The sequence below is a fragment of the Palaemon carinicauda genome, chromosome 42 (assembly GCF_036898095.1).
Source record: "Palaemon carinicauda isolate YSFRI2023 chromosome 42, ASM3689809v2, whole genome shotgun sequence".
Taxonomy (NCBI): domain Eukaryota; kingdom Metazoa; phylum Arthropoda; class Malacostraca; order Decapoda; family Palaemonidae; genus Palaemon; species Palaemon carinicauda.
Window position 1 is genome coordinate 34,547,942 of NC_090766.1, and position 25,436 is coordinate 34,573,377.

Below are 25,436 nucleotides of genomic sequence, written 5' to 3' on the forward strand. Positions count from 1 at the left end.
TATATATATATATATATATATATATATATATATAAGTATGTATGTATGTATAGATAGATAGATATATGATGAATTTAGGTAAAGGTAAGAAATGATCCTATTTTTTCAAACCCTTATTAATACTATCACGGTAAATGACACACAAACACACACACATATATATACAGTATATATATATATATATATATATATATATATATATATACATATATATATATATATATATATATATATATATATATATACATATATATATATATATATATATATATATATATATATATATATATAAATAAATATATATATATATATATAGCCTATACACGGAATATTATTTTCTTCTTCCTATAGAATAAATATAGAAAATATATTCACAATTTGTCATGGAATGTATTTTTTCTCCCGTTGTATCCTTTCTAAACATTCTTCAACTAGAACAAAATCTTATCTTCACGTTACAATATAAGCGTCAAGCTTCCTAAAATCCTTCAGACACCCTTATTCATATGTTTTTTCAGTTGTGGAAATCATTTCCAGTTACTGGAATCTGAACGTCACGCCATTTTCATATGGGATCTGGAATGGCTCAATTATTAAGAATATTTATTTTCATGGAACTTGTAGCAGCTGCGTTCTACAGAGTTTATGAGTTCCGTCTCAGCATAATAGATTTAGAGAAGAAGAATGGGAGCCTTTGTAGTTCGATGGAACAAATTTTAAAAAGGAAACGAATACGAGAACACCACGTAACTTAAGGTTCCCCACTTAACCTAACCTAGGAGCCATATCCTTACCTACTTACTGGAATAACAAATTTTAAGAGCGAAATGAACACAAGAACACCACGTTCCTCACCTAACCTAACCTAGGAGACGCATCCTTACCTACTTACTGAAAAACTTTATTTTAGAAAGGAAACAACTTGAGAACACCACATAACCTAAGGTTCTCCCACCTAACCTAACCTAAGAGACACCTAGGAGATGCATCCTTACTGACTGAAAAAAAACACGTTTTAAAAAGGAAACAAACACAAGAACACCACCTAACCTAAGATTCCCCACTTAACCTAACCTAGGAAACACCTAGGAGACACATTCTTACTGACTGAAAAAGCCACCTTTTAAAAGTGAAAGAAACACAAGAACACCATCTAACGTAAGGTTCCCCCACCTAACCTAACCTAGGAGACGCATCCTTACATACTTACTGAAAAACTTTATTTTAGAAAGGAAACAAACACAAGAACACCACATAACCTAAGGTTCTCATACCTAACCTAACCTAAGAGACACCTAGGAGACACATCCTTACTGACTGAAAAAGCCACCTTTTGAAAGTGAAAGAAACACAAGAACGCCATCTAATCTAAGGTTGCCCCACCTAACCTAACCTATAGTCAATTTTTTTAATGAGGCGTATTTGCACCGACTCGCAGCAGTGCCCTTTTAGCTCGGAAAAGTTTCCTGATCGCTGATTGGTTGAACAGGATATTCTAACCAATCAGCGATCAGGAAACTTTTCCAAGCTAAAAGGGCACAGCTGCGAGTCGTTGCAAATGCATCTCATTAAAAAAAATTGAGTATAGGAGACACTTAGGAGACACATCCTTACTGACTGAAAAAACCACCCTTCAAAAGGGAAAGAAACACAAGAACACCATCTATCCTAAGGTTCCCCATCTAACCTAAGGGTCCCCAGCTAACCTAGCCTAACCTAGGAGCTGTTTCCTTACTTGCTTACCTACCAGGAGAGGGCTATGCCCCCTGCGATCCCCTTTAGGCTGCAACATTCTATTTCTGTCTTGTATTTACTCCCCAACCGGCTTTACTCCTTGCAGGGTAACACTTAATCATAATATTTAGTAAATGATCATAAAATTATCTTCCTAATATCATATTTCAGATCAAAATGAAAATAACTTCCCCCATAAAGAAAATTGATTTGACAATTTATAAGAAAGTTTAAACCTTCCCCAACGAACTATATTAACCCCAAATGTATATCTATATGTGTGTGTGTTTGTATATATGTATACTTCACTTTGTTATTCTCCTATGTAGACCTATGCCGTCATCCAACAGCGGAGGAATCGAACGCAACTTTAAACCGAGATGAATAATTACGTTTTAACAATGGAAGATGCCTTCGACAAAAGGCATTCACTGTTGAAAGTGATTGAATGTAATGTCGAACCTTATTTCCACCCAATCATATTAGTTTTTTTTTTTTCAATCAATATATCTATGAATCAGCGCATATTTTATCTCTTGGATTACTGAGTACAGTGATCTACTTTGCAAATGATCCAAACAAAGTAATCAGGAAACAGACGAGTACAAAAGATCATAATAGAATGGATAATGAATAACATCTGGGCCTTTGATCTTTCAGAGGAAATCTCTCTCTCTCTCTCTCTCTCTCTCTCTCTCTCTCTCTCTCTCTCTCTCTCTCTCTTACAGAAAAGGTACTCCCCTCAGGCCCAGATATCTCAATATCAGTTGATCTTGTTACCTCCGCCAAAGAGGTCATGTTTTCCTTTCTGTTTGTTTGTTTGTCTCTCTCTCTCTCTCTCTCTCTCTCTCTCTCTCTCTCTCTCTCTCTCTCTCTCTCTCTCTCTCTCTCAAAAGGTACTCCCCTCAGGCCCCAATATCTCAATATTAGGTGATCTTGCTACTTCCGCCAAAGAGGTTATGTTTTCCCCTCTGTTTGTTTGTTTGTTTGTAATTTTTGTCATCAGCCCAACTCAAAAAGTTACTACTGACTATTGATGAAATTTCAGGATACATAAAAAATGGGCTTTTAGATTTAGGCTGTTATCCGGATCACCAGTAATTTTATTATACAGTAGATTAATTCACGGTAAGTATATGAAAGAGGGAAAGCTTTGTCCGTAGACTTGAGTAAAATGTTGACAATTTTCATTGGCGGAGGTCTGAAATATCTGATTGCTCTTTCTATTAGTTTCTGATCTGTTTCACATGACACTTTAGCAAGTAATTGAATTGCTTTGCAATATTCTTTGACCTTCTAAAGGACAAAAGATAATTTTCCCTCGTTTGTGATGAAAATATATGTTTTGCATTCAAGACAATTGGTCAAGCATCCTTATTGTTCATAGTTACCATCCATAACTAAAGAAGAATGAAATATTATCATCAACATTTAGTTTTAGAATTATTCAACAGTAAACCTCTCTCCATATTTCTCCAGCTGTATTTTTCCACATTCCCAGCCAATGATTTTCTAGCACCAGTTTAACGAATTCTAAATCTCTCTCTCTCTCTCTCTCTCTCTCTCTCTCTCTCTCTCTCTCTCTCTCTCTCTGTTGATACCAACGAAGGACATGCAAACATTTATTTATTTTGGAATTATTCATCTTCAAACCACTTTATATTATCCCAGTCTTTCGACATTCATATACATTATATGATTTAGAGGCACCAATTTAACAAATTCGAAATCTCTCTCTTTCTCTCTCTCTCTCTGGATACCAAAGAGGGACATCCCAACATTTTTTGGGGGGAATTACTCAACTTCAAACCTTACTTTATATACTTGCATCTGTATTCTTTCGACATTTTCACCTAATGATTTTCTCTCACCAGTTTGACGAATTCCAAATCTCTCTCTCTCTCTCTCTCTCTCTCTCTCTCTCTCTCTCTCTCTCTCTCTCTCTCTCTGTGGATACTAACGATAGACATCCCAACATTTATGTTGAAATTGACCCGCTTAAAACTTTATAATCCCCCAGTCTTTCGACATTCATAGCATATGATTTTGTGACAACCAATATTAACGAATTCGAAATCTTTCTCTCTCTGAAATCAGATCGACTGGAACGTCCCAGGCCACCTGGTGATAATAAGCGTCCAGGAGGAACGTCCAGATAACTTCTCGTTCATCTCGACTCTTAACCTCTCTCTCTCTCCCTCTCTTAAATCAGATCGACTGGAATGTCCCAGGCCACCTGGTGATAATAAGCGTCCAGGAGGAGCGACCAGATAACTTCACGTTCATCTCGACTCTTAACCTCACGTATACATCCACCGGAACAGGCTACTACTATCATCCTCTTGTCTGCATCTCTCAGAACAACAGATACGTCAGTCAAGAACTAATTGATCTTAGTAAGTTTTCTTTTGCCTCTGTTCATCTTTTTATGTTGGTGAACAATATTGTATTGTTTACGTAAAAGCTGTTGTGGCCGATGTGGCCACATATGATCAGCACCCAAGCCCCCTCTCCACCAAAGCTAAGACCAAGGAGGGCCAGACAACTGCTGCTGATGACTCGGCAGATAGACCTATAGGCTCCCGCTAACTCCACATCCTTAGCTCACAAAGTTCACCAGATAAAGAACGTGAGATATTTGGTCGCTGCAACCTCATCATCCTTGTGAGCTAAGGGTGGGGGATTGGGGGGAGCCTATAGGTGTATCTGTTGAGTCATCAGCAGCCATTGCCTGGCTTTCCTTGGTCCTAACTTTGGTGGGGAGGGGGCTTGGGTGCTGATCATACGTGTATATGGTCAGTCTCTAGGACATTGCCCCTCTCGGTATGGCAATGTCACTGTCCCTTGCCTATGCTATTCATGAACGGCATTTCAACCTTTAAATCATATACTGATTATGTGTTAGTATTTATTTTTATTCATTAGTATTTGTCTGATATGTAACTTAATGTATATGGATTATTTCACTTTAATTTTATACTTACGATTCAATATCTGCATTATATCAACTGTATGTACTGTATAAATTTGTTTTTTTAATCTCGCTTAATGATACACATAATTATAACTTTTTCCTGAAGGTTGGAGCAGATAGTAAATTAATTCTCTCATAATATAATCATCATCTTTCTTAAAAAAAATATAAAAATAAGAAATTTACATCGACAGCTTCGCAAATTGCGTTCTGCTTTCCAATTTACTATGTAATCAACTCCTGAAATCTATGATTTGGCTCTGCTAGTAATGTTTCTCGTTTATCCTCAAATCTATGATTTGGCTCTGCCAGTAATGTCTCATTTGCCCTGAAATGTATGATTTGGCTCTGCCAGTAATGTCTCATTTGCCCTGAAATGTATGATTTGGCTCTGCCAGTAATGTCTCATTTGCCCTGAAATGTATGATTTGGCTCTGCCAGTAATGTCTCATTTGCCCTGAAATGTATGATTTGGCTCTGCCAGTAATGTCTCTCATTTACTCTGAAATCTATGATTTGGCTCTGCTAGTAATGTCTCTCATTTACCTTGATATCTATGATTTGGCTCTGCCAGTAATATCTCTCATTTACTCTGAAATCTGTGATTTGGCTCTGCCAGTAATGTCTCTCATTAACTCTGAAATCTATGATGTGGCTCTGCTAGTAATGTCTCTCATTTACCTTGATATCTATGATTTGGCTCTGCTAGTAATGTCTCTCATTTACTCTGAAATCTATGATTTGGCTCTGCTAGTAATGTCTCTCATTTACCCTGAAATCTATGATTTGGCTCTGCTAGTAATGTCTCTCATTTACCTTGATATCTATGATTTGGCTCTGCTAGTAATGTCTCTCATTTACTCTGAAATCTCTGATTTGGCTCTGCTAGTAATGTCTCTCATTTACCCTGAAATCTATGATGTGGCTCTGCTAGTAATGTCTCTCATTTACCCTGAAATGTATGATCTGGTTCTGCTAGTAATGTCTCTCATTTACCCTGAAGTCGATTCAAATGATGCTCTCCATTTAACATCAGGCGTGCAACAAGACGCGGCCCTGCCTCCTCAGATCTGCTGGACGCAGTTTGAAAAGTCTGCAGTCTACGAGAAATTCGAGTACGTAGCTCAGGCGCAGCCCCCTAGGAACATAACTTGGTGGTACTATCCTTGCAAGGGAAATCCCATGTCCTTTGATGGAAAGGGCCGAGACTTGACGCATTACTACAATGAAACCAATCCACATTCGTCTTTCATGCAAGGTAAGAGAGCAACTCTGAGGGTGCTCATCATCATCATCATCGTCATCATCATCACCCGTAACTAGCCCACTGCAGGACAAAGGACTCAGGCATGTCATTCCACTCGTGTCTGTTTATGTTCTTTCTATGCTAGAATTTTCTCAGCTCCTCAATCCATTGTGTTCTCTTGCACCATAATTAGCTGTAACTAGTCCACTGCAGGACAAAGGCCTCAGACATGACATTCTATCTTCATTAGCAGTAACTAGCCTAGTGTATACCCACAAAATTTTCTTAGCTCCTCAATTCATCGTTTTCTCTTCCACCGTCATTAGCGCTAACTAGTTCACTGCAGGACAAAGGCCTCATACATGACATTCCATCATCATTAGCTGTAACTACTCTACTGTAGGACAAAGGCACAAAAGCCTGAGACGTGTCCTTCCGCTATCATCAGCCGCAAATAGTGCACTGCAGGACAGAGGCCTCAGACATGTCCTTCCACTCACGTCTGCTTATTGTCTTTCTATGCCAGTTTGTACACGCACATTTTCTTAGCTCGTCAATCCATCGTCTTCTCTTCCCTTCCCTGCTTCTTTTGCAGTCTCTATGGACCCATTCTGTTACTCTTAATGTCTATCTATTATCTGTCAGTCTCATTATATGTCCTTCCCTTATCCATTTATTTTTCATACATGTTATAATATCTTCTAATTTAGTTTGCTTTTGTATCCATGTTGCTATTTATGTCTTTTAGAGTTACCTAGGTTCAAATCGATAAACTAGATATATTTTTTATTTAAAAACATATTTAGATGAATAGTAAAAATTTCAATTATAAATTCACTATATGTAAAATAAAAAACAAAAAACATTTATGTAAATATACTGTGATGTATTTATGTTAAAAATTATAAGATTGTAAATGTGTATTTCATAATAAAAGATAAAATAATTGGCTTATTTAACAAAAGTGACAGAATTTTAACTTCATTTTCTTCCGATCTCCTTAAAGGATACCTAAGATTTCCGGATAAGATGGGCGGCGGAAAGAAGACCGGCCACTACGAGCTGCAGATCAGCAACGCCCACGGCACCGCCCGTTTTTCCTACATCTTGAATCAGAGACCCAAACCAGACAGCTGCGAAAAAGGTGACGCCTTTGAGATAGATCCTCAGAGTAGACGCCTGAAGAGTCATTCGCCTTTCCCAATTAGGCCACGCCCGACGGAGGTTCCCTGCACCGCCAACAATCCCTCTGATCACACCCACACACCTGCAACAACAACGCCCACTCCACCCATGACGACCCCAACGCCGCCTGTTCCTCTTCCAATAATAGTAAGGATTTTTGCTTTGTCTATTGATCACCATCTGGATTCAGAGATTCATTCACGGTCAACCTGTGAAAGGTGGAGTACTCAGTCCGTAGACTTTAGTAAAATGTTGAGTCTTCATTGGCGGAGGTGTGAAATATCCGATTGCTCTTAATACTAGTTTCTGATCTGTTTCACAGGACACGTTAACGAGTAATTACTTCCCAATACTCTTTGACCCTCTTAAAGACAAAAGATGATTTTCCCTGCTTAATGAGGATCTATGAACGTGTGTGCCTGGCATTCGCTTGGCAGCAGATCGATCCCAGCCCGGGTCCGTGAGTTTAAGCTGATTACTGGGGAGGCCACTGCTGTGGTTGGGCACTACAGTTTGGGGGCTGGGCTTGTCTGGCTGACGTTCTGGTGAGCATCTATACTGATGAAACTGGAACTGAAACCAGACACCCTTTACCTTACATTTATGTTATATTACCAAGACACATTTAAACATGTTATTAAGTCTTCTCTTCTCTCGGACCTTCAGCTGACCATATCAGCGGCCATCTTGGTTTTCGGGGTCACGCTGGTTTTGATCGTGCTCAGGAACATCTTCGGGAAGCGAGGTCGACCCGGAATGCACAATGACCCGTGTCCTGATTCGCCATTTCAGATCACCTTCATGTAAGTGTCACATCTGATTTAAGATCTTATGGTTTAGTGATAGGATGTTTTAGAGGATTATTATTATTATTATTATTATTATTATTAAGATAATATATTGTTGTTGTTGTAATTGTCATTTTTATTTAAATTTCTTTTTTTTTTCATTTTCGTTTTTTTTTATTTTCCTTTTTTTTTATTTCGATGAAAAATTAGATAGCATCGATTTATGGTTTTATGAATGTTCGTATTTTTTAATTTTCCATTTTTTCTTTTTGATGAAAAACTAGATAGCCTTACATGTAGAAATTTTACTTTTATGTTTAATCATTAGTCGATTAGTGAAATTAAATCTGTTGCATGAAAATCACCATATTTATATTAAGACTTCTAAAAATTATTTATTTCAATGAAATAGTAGAGAGCATCACATGTTAAATTTATACTTTTACTTTTGTTACAGTTAATTATTGATTAATGCAATTACATATTGTCAAAACCACCATATTCATATTAAGTCTTCTTAAAAAAGAAATATAAAAATAGATTATATCGAAGGTATTTATATTTGGCCGTATAAAATCAACAGACTTCTAACAATTTTAAGCGAAAGAAAATTTCAAGTCTTGTCACCTTTAATTCTGCTTAATTAATTAATTCATTCATTCATTTTCACACCTGTCGTCTTACCTAAGAGGTAACTGTCTGACCAAAAATCTGACAGTGATTTTACCCCTCTGGAAGCCTTGTAATTGTTATAGATGCCGTCTGAGCAAAGATCTGGCAGTGATTTTAGTCTTTTGGAAGGGTTGTAAACCTTACAGATGCCGTCAGAGCAAAGATCTGGCAGTGATTTTAGTCTTTTGGAAGGGTTGTAAACCTTACAGATGCCGTCAGAGCAAAGATCTGGCAGTGATTTTAGTCTTTTGGAAGGGTTGTAAACCTTACAGATGCCGTCAGAGCAAAGATCTGACAGTGATTTTAGTCTTTTGGAAGGGTTGTAAACCTTACAGAGGCCGTCAGAGCAAAGATCTGGCAGTGATTTTAGTCTTTTGGAAGGGTTGTAAACCTTACAGAGGCCGTCAGAGCAAAGATCTGGCAGTGATTTTAGTCTTTTGGAAGGGTTGTAAACCTTACAGAGGCTGTCTGAGCAAAGATCTGGCAGTGATGTGATTTTAGTCTTTTGGAAGGGTTGTAAACCTTACGGATGCTGTCAGAGCAAAGATCTGGCAGTGATTTTAGTCTTCTGGAAGGGTTGTAAACCTTACAGAGGCCGTCTGAGCAAAGATCTGACAGTGATTTTAGTCTTTTGGAAGGGTTGTAAACCTTACAGAGGCCGTCAGAGCAAAGATCTGGCAGTGATTTTAGTCTTCTGGAAGGGTTGTAAACCTTACATAGGCTGTCTGAGCAAAGATCTGGCAGTGATTTTAGTCTTTTGGAAGGGTTGTAAACCTTACAGATGCCGTCTGAGCAAAGATCTGGCAGTGATTTTAGTCTTTTGGAAGTGTTGTAAACCTTACATAGGCTGTCTGAGCAAAGATCTGGCAGTGATTTTAGTCTTTTGGAAGGGTTGTAAACCTTACATAGGCTGTCTGAGCAAAGATCTGACAGTGATTTTAGTCTTTTGGAAGGGTTGTAAACCTTACATAGGCTGTCTGAGCAAGGATCTGGCAGTGATTTTAGTCTTTTGGAAGGGTTGTAAACCTTACAGATGCCGTCAGAGCAAAGATCTGGTAGTGATTTTAGTCTTTTGGAAGGGTTGTAAACCTTACAGAGGCTGTCTGAGCAAAGATCTGGCAGTGATTTTAGTCTTTTGGAAGGGTTGTAAACCTTACGGATGCTGTCAGAGCAAAGATCTGGCAGTGATTTTAGTCTTCTGGAAGGGTTGTAAACCTTACATAGGCTGTCTGAGCAAAGATCTGGCAGTGATTTTAGTCTTTTGGAAGGGTTGTAAACCTTACATAGGCTGTCTGAGCAAAGATCTGGCAGTGATTTTAGTCTTTTGGAAGTGTTGTAAACCTTACATAGGCTGTCTGAGCAAAGATCTGGCAGTGATTTTAGTCTTTTGGAAGGGTTCTAAACCTTACATAGGCTGTCTGAGCAAAGATCTGGCAGTGATTTTAGTCTTTTGGAAGGGTTGTAAACCTTACATAGGCTGTCTGAGCAAGGATCTGGCAGTGATTTTAGTCTTTTGGAAGGGTTGTAAACCTTACATAGGCTGTCCGAGCAAAGATCTGGCAGTGATTTTAGTCTTTTGGAAGGATTGTAAACCTTACATAGGCTGTCCGAGCAAAGATCTGGCAGTGATTTTAGTCTTTTGGAAGGGTTGTAAACCTTACGCATGCTGTCCGAGCAAAGATCTGGCAGTGATTTTAGTCTTTTGGAAGGGTTGTAAAACTTACGGATGCTGTCAGAGCAAAGATCTGGCAGTGATTTTAGTCTTCTGGAAGGGTTGTAAACCTTACATAGGCTGTCTGACCAAAGATCTGGCAGTGATTTTAGTCTTTTGGAAGGGTTGTAAACCTTACAGATGCTGTCAGAGCAAAGATCTGTCAGTGATTTTAGTCTTCTGGAAGGGTTGTAAACCTTACATAGGCTGTCTGAGCAAAGGTCTGGCAGTGATTTTAGTCTTTTGGAAGGGTTGTAAACCTTACATAGGCTGTCTGAGCAAAGATCTGGCAGTGATTTTAGTCTTTTAGAAGGGTTGTAAACCTTACGGATGCTGTCAGAGCAAAGATCTGGCAGTGATTTTAGTCTTCTGGAAGGGTTGTAAACCTTACGGATGCTGTCTGAGCAAAGATCTGGCAGTGATTTTAGTCTTTTGGAAGGGTTGTAAACCTTACAGATGCTGTCAGAGCAAAGATCTGTCAGTGATTTTAGTCTTCTGGAAGGGTTGTAAACCTTACATAGGCTGTCTGAGCAAAGGTCTGGCAGTGATTTTAGTCTTTTGGAAGGGTTGTAAACCTTACATAGGCTGTCTGAGCAAAGATCTGGCAGTGATTTTAGTCTTTTAGAAGGGTTGTAAACCTTACGGATGCTGTCAGAGCAAAGATCTGGCAGTGATTTTAGTCTTCTGGAAGGGTTGTAAACCTTACGGATGCTGTCTGAGCAAAGATCTGGCAGTGATTTTAGTCTTCTGGAAGGGTTGTAAACCTTACGGATGCTGTCTGAGCAAAGATTTGGAAGTGATTTTAGTCTTTTGAAAGGGTTGTAAACTTACGGATGCTGTCTGAGCAAAGATCTGGCAGTGATTTTAGTCTTTTGGAAGGGTTGTAAACCTTACAGATGCTGTCTGAGCAAAGATTTGGAAGTGATTTTAGTCTTTTGAAAGGGTTGTAAACCTTACGGATGCTGTCTGAGCAATAATCTGGCAGTGATTTTAGTCTTTTGGAAGGGTTGTAAACCTTACGGATGCTGTCTGAGCAAAGATCTGGCAGTGATTTTAGTCTTTTGGAAGGGTTGTAAACCTTACGGATGCTGTCTGAGCAAAAATCTGGCAGTGATTTTAGTCTTTTGGAAGGGTTGTAAACCTTACAGATGCCGTCAGAGCAAAGATCTGGCAGTGATTTTAGTCTTTTGGAAGGGTTGTAAACCTTACGAATGCTGTCTGAGCAAAGATCTGGCAGTGATTTTAGTCTTTTGGAAGGGTTGTAAACCTTACAGATGCTGTCTGAGCAAAGATTTGGAAGTGATTTTAGTCTTTTGAAAGGGTTGTAAACCTTGCAGATGCCGTCAGAGCAAAGATCTGGCAGTGATTTTAGTCTTTTGAAAGGGTTGTAAACCTTGCAGATGCCGTCAGAGCAAAGATCTGGCAGTGATTTTAGTCTTTTGGAAGGGTTGTAAACCTTACAGATGCCGTCAGAGCAAAGATCTGGCAGTGATTTTAGTCTTTTGGAAGGGTTGTAAACCTTACAGATGCTGTCTGAGCAAAGATTTGGAAGTGATTTTAGTCTTTTGGAAGGGTTGTAAACCTTACGGATGCTGTCAGAGCAAAGATCTGGCAGTGATTTTAGTCTTCTGGAAGGGTTGTAAACCTTACGGATGCTGTCTGAGCAAAGATCTGGCAGTGATTTTAGTCTTCTGGAAGGGTTGTAAACCTTACGGATGCTGTCTGAGCAAAGATTTGGAATTGATTTTAGTCTTTTGAAAGGGTTGTAAACTTACGGATGCTGTCTGAGCAAAGATCTGGCAGTGATTTTAGTCTTTTGGAAGGGTTGTAAACCTTACAGATGCTGTCTGAGCAAAGATTTGGAAGTGATTTTAGTCTTTTGAAAGGGTTGTAAACCTTACGGATGCTGTCTGAGCAATAATCTGGCAGTGATTTTAGTCTTTTGGAAGGGTTGTAAACCTTACGGATGCTGTCTGAGCAAAGATCTGGCAGTGATTTTAGTCTTTTGGAAGGGTTGTAAACCTTACGGATGCTGTCTGAGCAAAAATCTGGCAGTGATTTTAGTCTTTTGGAAGGGTTGTAAACCTTACGAATGCTGTCTGAGCAAAGATCTGGCAGTGATTTTAGTCTTTTGGAAGGGTTGTAAACCTTACAGATGCTGTCTGAGCAAAGATTTGGAAGTGATTTTAGTCTTTTGAAAGGGTTGTAAACCTTGCAGATGCCGTCAGAGCAAAGATCTGGCAGTGATTTTAGTCTTTTGGAAGGTTTGTAAACCTTACAGATGCCGTCAGAGCAAAGATCTGGCAGTGATTTTAGTCTTTTGGAAGGGTTGTAAACCTTACAGATGCTGTCTGAGCAAAGATTTGGAAGTGATTTTAGTCTTTTGAAAGGGTTGTAAACCTTACAGATGCTGTCTGAGCAAAGATCTGGCAGTGATTTTAGTCTTTTGAAAGGGTTGTAAACCTTGCAGATGCCGTCAGAGCAAAGATCTGGCAGTGATTTTAGTCTTCTGGAAGGGTTGTAAACCTTACAGATGCCGTCAGAGCAAAGATCTGGCAGTGATTTTAGTCAGAGCAAAGATCTGGCAGTGATTTTAGTCTTTTGGAAGGGTTGTAAACCTTACAGATGCTGTCAGAGCAAAGATCTGGCAGTGATTTTAGCTTTATGGAAGTGTTGTAAATGCTACAAAGGCTGCCTGACCACATTATACTCAACTAGGATGTTTCAAGCTTCAAGGTACAAAAATATTCTTTTTAGTAATTTTTTTTTTTTCACATAACAGTTTGATAGTCACTTCCCAACATACAACTTTTGAGATTTTTTTCGGTAACTTTATCACAGTAGCTGATTAAAAGAATGCTAATTAAGAATTCTTTCTACTCGTATCTCGTAGAATCCTTATTCTAAGTGAAAATAAAAACAAAAGGCAAGTTTTAATAGAATTTCAATGCTCAGGTTTCTCAATAGAAAACTTTTTAAGCCGGAAGACAAAATGACAAAAAAAAAAAATTGAATAAATATGAAGCAAAACTATAGTATAAGAATAATCTTTTTTTTTCTTACCTTTTTTACATTCGACAATAACCTAAGAATATTCTTTTATTTACTATTTTTATATTCTTGATGGCTTCCACCCAGAGTAAGAATAGATTTTTTTTTTTATCTTTTGAAAAGGAAAATTATCTCAAAATCGAAAGTTATGCGGATCATAACTTTTTAGTTCTTTAGGTTATTCCAAAGTTATAAAATATATTTATATATAGATATACATGTATACTTTCTATATGTTTATATATACAATATATATATATATATATATATATATATATATATATGCATGTATTATGTATATTTATACATACATATATATGTTTATATATACACATATATATTTATGCACACATACAGTCATCCAAACGCACAAACAGAGAGTGTATATAATATATATATATATATATATATATATATATATATATATATATATATATATATATATATATATATATATATATGGGTCTAGGACTTATCGTCTAAAGCACTTTCGTCTAAAGCCCTTTCGTCTAAAGCACTTTTGTCTAAAAGGACTTTGGTCTAAAGGCACTTTGGTCTAAAGGCACTTTGGTCTAACAGCTCTTTGGTCTAAAGGCATTTTGGTCTAAAAGCACTTTGGTCTAAAATACATAAAATGCATAAAAAGGTAAAATGATAAGTCAAAAGTACTAAAAATGTTTTATTAAGATATAAATTCATATGATTAAAGATAAAATCTTAACTATTACAAGAAAAGTAATTAAAAATACTTATAATGCAATACAAAAAATTGCGAAATAAAAATGTAGATAACAGACAGTATTTAAAAAGAACTCAAATTATGTGCAATGCTTCTGAGGTAATCTTCCAATAAACGATTCTGGTAATCAGCAACAACATTGTAAATTCTTTGCTCTCTCCTTGCTACTTTGGTATTCGGTTTCTTTGGGTTTGCACCTACGATAAGTTGAGATATTCTTGTTTTGACGATTTGTTCTTCTCTTCTTAGAGCATCCAGAACATTATATAAATTTCAATGAGATCGAACTAATACACCAAATCGTCTATGCAATGCTTCAACTGAATCTATCGTACGAGCGTTACCTGCAAGTGTAAGTTCATAAACATTCCATTCATGTACTGAAAATAATGGCTTGGACCGTCTTCCATTTCGTCTTTGCATCCCGTTTATAAAAGTATTGTCTATGTATTCAATAAACGGCAATGCATTTTCTGGTACTTCTTGTTTTAAACATTGCATTCCTCTCGGTACATCATCAATAGGCAGAAAGGCCAGAGCATTAACTTTCCAACAAAATAAAGAAAAGTCTGTATCATTATTGTAATGAGTAACAAGACCCAACTGCTGAATTTTTCTCCACGTCGTATATATATATATATATATATATATATATATATATATATATATATATATATATATATATATATATATATATATATATATATACATGTTTATATAAATATATATATATATATATATATATATATATATATATATATGCACATATATATATAAATATATATATATATATATATATATGTATATTATATATATGTATATATATATATATATATATATATATATATATATATATATATATATACACATAAATATGTTTAAATAGACATACATTAGCTTGATTTCAGAAAATAATTAAATCTTTTTGGAGACCTCAGAATTGTTTTAGGAGATAAAAGTAAAAAGAAAAAAAATATTAGATAACCATTTCTTAATGATAGTTATCTATAACTACAAAAAAAAAAATTAGATGAGTTGTTATTAAAATGACGGATCAGATATGCCAACAAAAAACTATATTGAAAATGAATAAAATTCTTTTCTAAGCCTCAATATGAATTTGGTGGTGTTTAGAAAACATTGAAAACAAACAAACAAACAATGGCTATTGCATGTTGTATATATTAATATATTTAAATGTGAGAACGCTCAATGAGCTTCCAGAAATATGTCTATGTTCCTTTCCTTAATTCCTAATTGCTATCCTCGTCTTATCCTGCCAAGGAGAAGAGATCCTTCACTCTCATTTGCATAATTTGCTTTTGGAATTTGTCGGGAACTTTGAATTGGAATTTGTTATTCCAGTTGTTCCTCGATATTTTGATTTGCTCCCTTTTTTATTCTTCGTTTTTTTTTATTTTCTTTTACTGGTAGATATTCTCGTTTTATACTGTAGGATAAAAAAGTTTTTTTTTTCTTTGCTGATAATCATCAATTTTTGTGTTGGTCATATCCGGAGTATTAATGTTGTTATATATATATATATATATATATATATATATATATATATATATATATATATATATATATATATATATATATTGTTTTATATATATACATATATAACTATATATATGTATATATAAATATATATATATATATATATATATATATATATATATATATATATATATATATATATATATACACACATATATATAGCCATATATATATGTGTGTATATATATAATATATATATGTATATATATATATATATATATATATATATATATATATATATATATATAAAACAACATCAATATATATATATATATATATATATACATATTTATATATATATATATATATGTATAAATATGTATATATATATATATGTATATATATATAAATTTATATACATATTTATGCATATATATATATATATACATATATATATATATATATATATATATATATATATATATATATATATATATATATATATATATAGATTATATATGTACGTATATATATACATATAACATATATATATATATATATATATATATATATATATATATATATATATATATACACACACAGATGTTCTCCACGTTAAGTCCTTTCACCTTTCATATTGATTTTCCTGTTATATCTCTTGCTAACATTGCTCTTTCCCATTTAGAAAATTTTGCTTTTTTTCTCTGAATATTTTCTTTTAACCAAGTATTTCCCAAGCCCTTGCTCATCCACTTTACATGTTTAATCTTTTTTCCCATTTACTCCTTCTTTAAACTATTCTTTCAACTCGTACACTGAACTCGATCTCTTTTCAAATCCGCTGAAGAATTGTGGAGCCAATTCTTAGCTTCAATTGATCTTGACTTAAAGTGCTTCAACTCGTGCCTCATCTTCCCTAGATGGTCTAGGAAGTTAAGTTGCTTATACCAAACAATTCTCTTTATTTCTTTTTACCTATTTATTCCCCCGGGAAACTCTTTCAGAAGCTTTTAGGTGTGCAAGGTCACCTTCTTGGTATGATGTTCCCTGATCAGATTAGGAGAGTAATTTGAATGACACTCGGAGAAATAAATCACAATGTGTTCCTTCTATATGTCTGCTCTGTTATCTCATCTTGATTCCCTCTCCTGGCAAAAATATCTAATCCTCATCTCCCATACAATTTACATTTCCATTGACTTCAAACCACACATTTCAAATACAAATCATTTTCACAATGACTAAGCCCCTATCTCCCATACAAATCCACTATCCAATGGCCTTACCCCATTTCCCAAACATTAATTTTCCAATGAGTTCCAACCCATAATGTCACATAGAGATCGCTTTTACAAGGATTACCAAGTCCCTATCACCCACACATATATCTTTTCCCAATAACTCCCAACCCTCATCTCCCACACAAATAATTTTCCCTGTGACTCCCAACCCCCATCTCCCACACAAATAATTTTCCCAATGACTCCCAACGCCCATACAAATAATTTTTTCCCGATGACTCCCAACCCACATCTCCCACACAAATAACTTTTCCTAATGACCTCCCACACAAATAACTTTTCCTGAATGACCTCCAACACTGTGGAGGATTTATTTTTGTTTTATTTTCATTTTTGTTTTATGCCAAATCCTGAGAGAGAGAGAGAGAGAGAGAGAGAGAGAGAGAGAGAGAGAGAGAGAGAGAGAGAGAGAGAGAGAGTAGTTAGTGTATCAATTGTTTGTTGTGAGAAAGACTATTGGTATAAATGAGGTTGTTTGTTTATGTTTTAGTTAGGTTACGTCAGTGGTGGATGCCTTGGGTGAATGCTTATTTTGATTTTGACTGCAGCTAGAAGCTGGTGTGAATGCTTGTCGTGATAGTGAATGATAGGAACAGTCTATTATTTATCTTTGATTATAGTGCGATAGTGTAGTTAGCTAGGAGTGTTCGTAAGTGTTTTTCTTTTATTTTTTGCAGGCGGTAATTCCTCCTTTTTGAGAGATTTTTCTTTGAATGTGGAATTGATTGGCAATGACTTGGCTCGTGATAAGGACTTGGAACTGACTGCTCTTTTGAAGTTGGAAACAATCGGTAACGACTTTGCCTGTTTGAAGGAATTTTCTCTGAATGATGATGATGATGACGATGACGATGCATTAACCACCATAGATTGCTCCACTCACCACTTAATAAGAGTGCTTTGAGTAGTGGGAAGGTTACCGTTTTGCCACCGAGCTGTGTCAGTGTGCCGTTAATTAAGACTGTTTGGCGCATTTGGACGAGTGTGTGTCCTTATGAATATATAAACATACAAATATTGGTGTTGGTGTGCGGGTAATTTTAAGTTTGTTAGGGTTTTTTATTTGAATGGTGTTACGTTTTTTTGTATATTTAATATTGCTTATGATTAGTTTTAAGTATTTTGAATGTGGAGGGTTTTGGTTTGATTTATTATAGTTTGTAAGAAATATATAGTTTTAAGGTTATGTTTTGTTTTTTTACCTTTTGTTAAAGAGTCTGGTATACATAACGTAAGGGGAAAGTTTGTTTTGTTGAGACAATTGTCTGTAGGTGTGATTCAGGGTGTGGGGCTTGTTTTTAAACATCCCGCCACAACACAAATAAACTTTCCCAATGACCTCCAACACAAATAATGTTTCCCAGTGACCTCCAACACAAATAACTTTTCCCAATGACTCCCAACTCCCATCTCCCAAACAAGTAATTTTCCCATTGACTCTCAACTCTCATTTCCCACGCAAATATCTTTTCCCATCTTCCATCTCCCACACAAATAACTCCCTCTAATGACTCCCAACTCCCATCTCCCACACAAATAATTTTTCCTAATGACTCCCAACTCCCATCTCCTACACAAATAACTTTTCCTAATGACCTCCCACACAAATAACTTTTCCCAATGACCTCCAACACAAATAACCTTTCCCAATGACCTCCAACACAAATACATTATCCCTTTGACCTTCAACACAAATAACTTTTCCCAATGACCTCTAACACAAATAACTTTTACCAATGGCTCTCAATCCCAATCTTCCACAAAAATGATTTTTCCCAATGACTTCCAACCCCCATCTCCCACACAAATAACTTTTCCCAATGACCTCCAACACAAATAACTTCCTCCAATGACCCCCAACCCTATCTCCCACACAAATAACTTTTCCCAACTTCCATCTCCCACACAAATATCTTCCTCCAATGTCTCCCAACCCCCATACCCCAAACAAATAACATTTTCCCAACTTCCATCTCCCACACATAACTTATCCCACCTTCCATCTCCCATACTTTATATTTCCCAACTTCCATCTCCCACACATATAGCTTATCCCACCTTCCATCACCCACATAAATAACATTTCTCAACTTCCATCTTCCACACAAATAACATTTCCCAACATCCATATCCCACACAAATAACATTTCCCAACTTCCATCTCCCACACAAATAACATTTGCCAATGACATCCGACCACCTTGACAACCAACCCTTCTGCCATCCTTTAAACACTCCCCCCCCCCACCCAAGGCCCCGCCCCCCCCCCCCCCCCTTCCCCCTTATCCTATGTAAATGAGGAGGTGGTAATAGAAGCAGTGGGTGCCTGTGTAGGGACGACGATTGCCAGAAGAAGGCGGAGGGGGCGCTGCAGGCGCACGAGCTCATGCCTCTCAGCGCCGACAGGCTGGTCGAGAATCCCGAGTACATCGGCAACGGCACCGTTACTCCGTCCAAACCTCAGGTGAGAGAGAGAGAGAGAGAGAGAGAGAGAGAGAGAGAGAGAGAGAGAGAGAATCTTCTCACTCTTATTTATCTGAATTGACATTGGATACAATCACTCTCGGATTTTATTCTTTGTAACAAATAATATTCCCTTAATAGAAGAGAGAGAGAGAGAGAGAGAGAGAGAGAGAGAGAGAGAGAGAGAGAGAGAGAGAGAGAGAGAGAGAGAGAGCATCTTCCCTGTTGTTTATCTAGTTTTGACATTGAATACGTTGTCTGTGATTTTATACTTTGTGACTAATGATATCCCCTTAATAGATGATAAATGGAGAGAGAGAGAGAGAGAGAGAGAGAGAGAGAGAGAGAGAGAGAGAGAGAGAGAGAGAGAGAGAGAGAGACCTATTGGCGCGTTGAGGTGAAATGTTGGTGAAACGAATATTTCGTGAAATATCACTTTTTTTTTTAAATAATTTAGATAAATTTTAAAGGAATGAAAATTTCCTAATTATTTTTACTACATTTTGAGTTGATTTCATGCCTTTTTATTAGCTTTTTAGGCGTAATAGTAGCAAAAATGTACGACAGGAGAGAGAGAGAGAGAGAGAGAGAGAGAGAGAGAGAGAGAGAGAGAGAGAGAGAGAGAGAGAGAGAGAGAGATTCTATTGTAATGTTGAGGTGAAATGAATATTCCATGAATGATCTCTTATTAAAAATAATGTAAATAGATTTTAAGTGTTAATGGAGATTTTGAAAATTAAATTGACTGTACTTAGGGATATCAGTTTTTTTTTTCTCCAGACATAAATATGACAAATATAGATAAAAATTCTAAAGAGAAAAATTATCAGAACTGCGTTGCATTCGATAGCATTCAGACTATACGATGACTTTTTAAAATCAGTTTGCAAAGCAACTTAAGACATCTATAGTCACTCCTGTGTCTTTGTTCCTTTAGTAATATTAAGAAAATCTTTGAGAGGTTCTTAACTTATGCAATATGATGGACGCCATTTGGTTTATGACCAATTCATTAATTTATTCTTAGTGAATTATGAGAGATCTTTTCATATTCATGTAAAATTTTAAAAATGTATCAAACTACGAATGGCTGTTTTGCATTTTAATTTTTTTTCTGTACTGATAAAAAGGTAATTTTAATCGGCAATTCTCCTTAAAAAATATACTGTTCTCAGCCGTTTTTCAGTAAAATACAGGCGAGCGTAATTTTTACCCTACTTGGTTAATATTTTTTTGCGGGTTGGTGACCGTTATGTCCGTTTATAAAACGATAAATTCTGGCAATATTTTCTCCAGGATTTTTACCGTATTTACGGAATATTTTTAACAGCGTGTGTGTGTGTGTGTGTGTGTATGTTTAGAAGATTTTTCATGGAAATCTTAGTAGAAATATTTCTTACCATCAAGTAGTAAAACTCACCATTAAGATGAAGTAGATATTGTCTTCATTTATCAGTGTCATTAAGTTGATTTCGCCTTCCCAAATAGACACAGTAAAATCTGACTTCGTCTTCAAATTAGTACGATATAGTATTGTTTTCAAGTACACAATTAGAGTAAACAAATAGGTATTGCTTCTTCAGTTAAGTTGTTTATTGAGGTTGGGAGACCAGACATTCCATGTGCGAGCACGGGCTCATGCTCGTTAGGTCAGCCTTTGATTTTTTTTTTTTTTTTTTTAGAAATCACTTGAAAAAGGTCGTATACTTGTATACATGACCCTAGGATTTTTCTTTAGCTTTTCCTATTTACTAATCGATAAAAGAAAAATTTAGGCTCGTGTTAAAATAAATGAAAATTCTTGTTTTAGGCTCGTGTCATTCCCCGGGATAAGGTGAAGTTTGTGTCAGAACTGGGAGAGGGAGCTTTTGGAAGAGTCTACCTTGGTATCTTGGAAGAAGGCTGGGGAAGAACAACGCAAGTCGCGGTAAGTAACTAGCTCTTCTTCTTCTTCTTCTTCTTCTTCTTCTTCTTCTTCTTCTTTTCAAGGCACTACGACCTCGAACCGTATATCAAAGAGGACATTATCCCTGAAGGCTGCATTATCCAAAAACTGACTAGATTGAAGACTAGGGTCCCACTAAGAGTAAGGGCCCAGCATGAACATGGGCCCAGCAAGAACTTGGGCCCACCAAAAGCAGGGACACAGCAAGAACATGGGCCCACTAAGAGTAGGAGTCCAGCAAGAACATGGGCCAGCAAGTGCAGGGGCCACTAAACGCAGAGGTCCACCAATAGCCCAGCAAGAACATGGGCCCAGCAAGAGCAAGGGCCCACCAAGAGCAGGTGTCCAGCAAGAACATGGGCCCACCAAGAGCAGGGACCCAGCAAGAACATGGGCCCACCAAGAGCAGGAACTCAGTAAGAACAGGGGCCCACCAAGAGCAGGGGTCCAGCAAGAACAGGGGCCTGCCAAGAGCAGGGGTCCAGCAAGAACATGGGCCCACCAAGAGCAGAGGTCCAGCAAGAACATGGGCCCAGCAAGAACATGGGCCCACCAAGAGCAGGTGTCCAGCAAGAACATGGTCCCACCAAGAGCAGGGAACCAGCAAGAACATGGGCCCACCAAGAGCAGGGGTTCGGTAAGAACATGGGCCCAACAAGAGCAGGGATCCAGCAAGAACATGGGCCCACCAAGAGCAGGAACTCAGCAAGAACAGGGGCCCACCAAGAGCAGGGGTCCAGCAAGAACAGGGGCCTACCAAGAGCAGGGGTCCAGCAAGAACATGGGCCCACCAAGAGCAGGGGTCCAGCAAGAACATGGGCCCAGCAAGAACATGGGCCCACCAAGAGCAGGTGTCCAGCAAGAACATGGTCCCACCAAGAGCAGGGAACCAGCAAGAACATGGGCCCACCAAGATCAGGGGTTCAGCAAGAACATGGGCCCAACAAGAGCAGGGATCCAGCAAGAAAATGGGCTCACCAAGAGCAGGAACTCAGCAAGAACAGGGGCCCACCAAGAGCAGGGATCCAGCAAGAACATGGGCCCACCAAGAGCAGGGGTCCAGCAAGAATATGGGCCCAGCAAGAACATGGGCCCACCAAGAGCAGGGGTCAAGCAAGAACATGGGCCCACCAAGAGCAGGGACCCAGCAAGAACATGGGCCCACCAAGAGCAGGGATCCAGCAAGAACATGGGCCCACCAAGAGCAGGAACTCAGCATGAACAAGGGCCCACCAAGAGCAGGGGTCCAGCAAGAACATGGGCCTACCAAGAGCAGGGACCCAGCAAGAACATGGGCCCTCCAAAAACATGGAATGGGATTTTACATGATCTTTTGTGCTTGAATTGGTCTCAATTATATAATAGTGTAGATCCTGTTGTCCCTTTGAATGAGAAATTAGTCAACATAATTGATAGGCGTATCCCTTCTCGTGTGCTAAGGTACCGAGTGAAGGACAAACCGTGGTTCAATGATGATTGTAGACGTGCTTTTTTGGAGAAGCAGGAGGCCTATCAACTTTGGAAGGGTAACAGATCAGATTTGACCTGGAACAACTATACTCAGCTTCGAGCTTTTGCTCAGAGAGTTTATGCCTCAACTGAAAAGGAGTACAATTTAACCATAAAAGAAACCCTATCTGGTACAACTCAGGAACATAAATGGTGGTTTACCCTTAAATCTGCACTCTTTGGTGTAGATGCAACAGTTCCTCCTTTACTTAAACCAGATGGCTCAGTCACTCACTGTCCAAAGGAAAAGGCAACCCTTTTGGCTGATGTTTTTGACAGTAAACAGAGTAATGAAAAACTTGAACTTCCTCATTCCTGTTTTCCTGAGGCTAAACTAACTAGTTTAGCTTTTCGATCTCGTGAGATTAAAGCTCTGTTGGTGGACCTTGATGCTTATGGTGTAGACCCAAATTGTATTTTTCCTTTGTTTTTTATAAAGACAGCAGATTTCTTAGCTCCAAAGTTATCTGTTATTTTGCGCAAGTTAGCAAGAAGAGGAGCTTTTAGCACTAGTTGGAGAATTGGTAATGTTACTCCTCTATGTAAATGTGTTTGTGGTAGCTCAAGTTCCACTGATTACCGCCCAATTTCCATAACTCCCATATTATCTAAAGTTTTTGAACGTCTTCTGGCAAAACGTCTTAATAGGTTTGCTGAAGGTAATCATCTACTCCCTAGTTTGCAATTTGGTTTTCGTAAAGGCCTTGGAGCATGTGATGCCCTTCTTACAATCTCCAATGCTGTACAGAAATCCCTTGATTGTGGTCGGGAAGTTCGTATGATTGGCCTTGATTTTAGTGCTGCCTTTGACCGTGTTAATCATGAGGCCCTTGTTTTCAAACTGAAACAGTTGGGAGTGGTTGGGTCGTTTCTTAGCATTATTATTGATTTTTTAAGTAATAGATCTCAAAGAGTAGTTGTTGATGGGCACCATAGTGATTATAGGAATGTGATATCCGGTGTTCCACAGGGTAGTGTTCTAGGCCCATTACTTTTCATACTATATACACATGACATGTGGTTTGGCCTAGAAAACAAGCTTGTTGCATATGCAGATGATGCTACTCTCTTTGCATCAATTCCATCCCCTGAATGTAGATCTAGGGTTGGTGAATCCCTTAACAGAGATTCAGCTAGAATTAGTGCATGGTGCAAATTATGGGGTATGAAGTTGAATCCTAACAAAACTCAAATTATGATTGTAAGTAGGTCAAGGACGGTGGCTCCTCAACATCCGGATCTCAGTATTGATAATGTTTCTTTAAATATATATGACTCTTTCAAAATTTTAGATGTGATTCTCGACAGTAAATTTACTTTTGAGAAACATATAAGGTCTGTGTCTTCTTCAATTGCACAAAAAATAGGCTTATTGAGAAAGTCTTTCAAGATTTTCGTTGATCAATCTATTCTTAAGAAGTGTTTTAATTCTTTCATTCTACCTTGTTTTGAGTATTGTTCTCCTGTCTGGTCTTCAGCTGCTGATTCTCATCTTAATTTGTTGGACAGAAACTTACGGTCTATTAAATTTCTTATTCCTGATCTAGATATCAATCTCTGGCACCGTCGTTCAATTAGTTCATTATGCATGTTGCATAAGATTTTTCATAACTCTGACCATCCTTTACATTCAGATCTTCCTGGACAATTCTATCCTGTTCGTAATACTAGGCAGGCAGTTAATTCTAATGGCCAGGCCTTCTCCATCACGAGGCTCAATACTACGCAGTACTCCAGAAGTTTTATTCCAGCTGTGACCAAGTTGTGGAATGATCTTCCTAATCGGGTGGTTGAATCAGTAGAACTTCAAAAGTTCAAAGTTGGAGCAAATGCTTTTTTGTTGACCAGGCGGACATGAGTCTTTTTATAGTTTATATATGACATATTTGTTTTGACGTTAATAGTTTATATATAACATGTCTGTTTTGACGTTGTTACTTATTTTAGAATGATTTATTGTTAATTTGTTCTCTTCATTTATTTATTTCCTAATTTCCTTTCCTCACTGGGCTATTTTTCCCTGTTGGAGCCCCTGGGCTTATAGCATCTTGCTTTTCCAACTAGGGTTGTAGCTTGGATAGTAATAATAATAATAATAACAAACAAACAAACCTAGATACATGTCTACTCCAGGCTCTAGAGCCTTTAAATATGCGGCCCCGAGACTATACAATCTTCACTGGCCATATTGGTTTTGGCAAATTTTTCATGGCCGGATGCCTCTCCTGCCGCCAACCCTCTCCATTTACCCGGGCTTGGGACCGGCACCAAGTTGAGGCTGGCTTGCCCCCCCCCCCCTCCCCCTCAGTGAATAGGGGTGAATAGGAAAAATTACAGAATTATGAGATTAAAGCTGGGACTGGTAGCAACAATAGTCAGAGGTAGATGGAGAACGCTGGCCAGAAACATCGACCCCACATAGAAGTGGGAAAGGATGCAGACAAAGAAGAAGAAGAAGAAGAAGACTATACAATAGGCTCTCAAGAGACATCCGAATAACTGACGATACAGGTGGTACACATCTTGGGCTAGACGTAGTTCCACCTTATTTAGAATAATTGATCTACATTGGCAGCTGATTACAGCGAGAATAGAATTTAAAATATGTACAATAACCC

The 25,436-nt window shown here is 37.5% G+C and overlaps 1 protein-coding gene across 1 annotated transcript in view; it reads left to right on the forward strand.

Moving 5' to 3' along the window:
* LOC137633090 (NT-3 growth factor receptor-like) overlaps positions 1–25,436 on the forward strand; it is a 165,143-nt gene that overhangs the window by 75,288 nt on the left and 64,419 nt on the right. The window contains exons 8-13 of the mRNA XM_068365251.1: positions 3,947–4,130; positions 5,745–5,966; positions 6,961–7,286; positions 7,806–7,942; positions 19,236–19,365; positions 21,175–21,291. Of these exons, the coding sequence (XP_068221352.1) occupies positions 3,947–4,130; positions 5,745–5,966; positions 6,961–7,286; positions 7,806–7,942; positions 19,236–19,365; positions 21,175–21,291 (1,116 nt within the window). The remainder of the gene's footprint in view (positions 1–3,946; positions 4,131–5,744; positions 5,967–6,960; positions 7,287–7,805; positions 7,943–19,235; positions 19,366–21,174; positions 21,292–25,436) is intronic.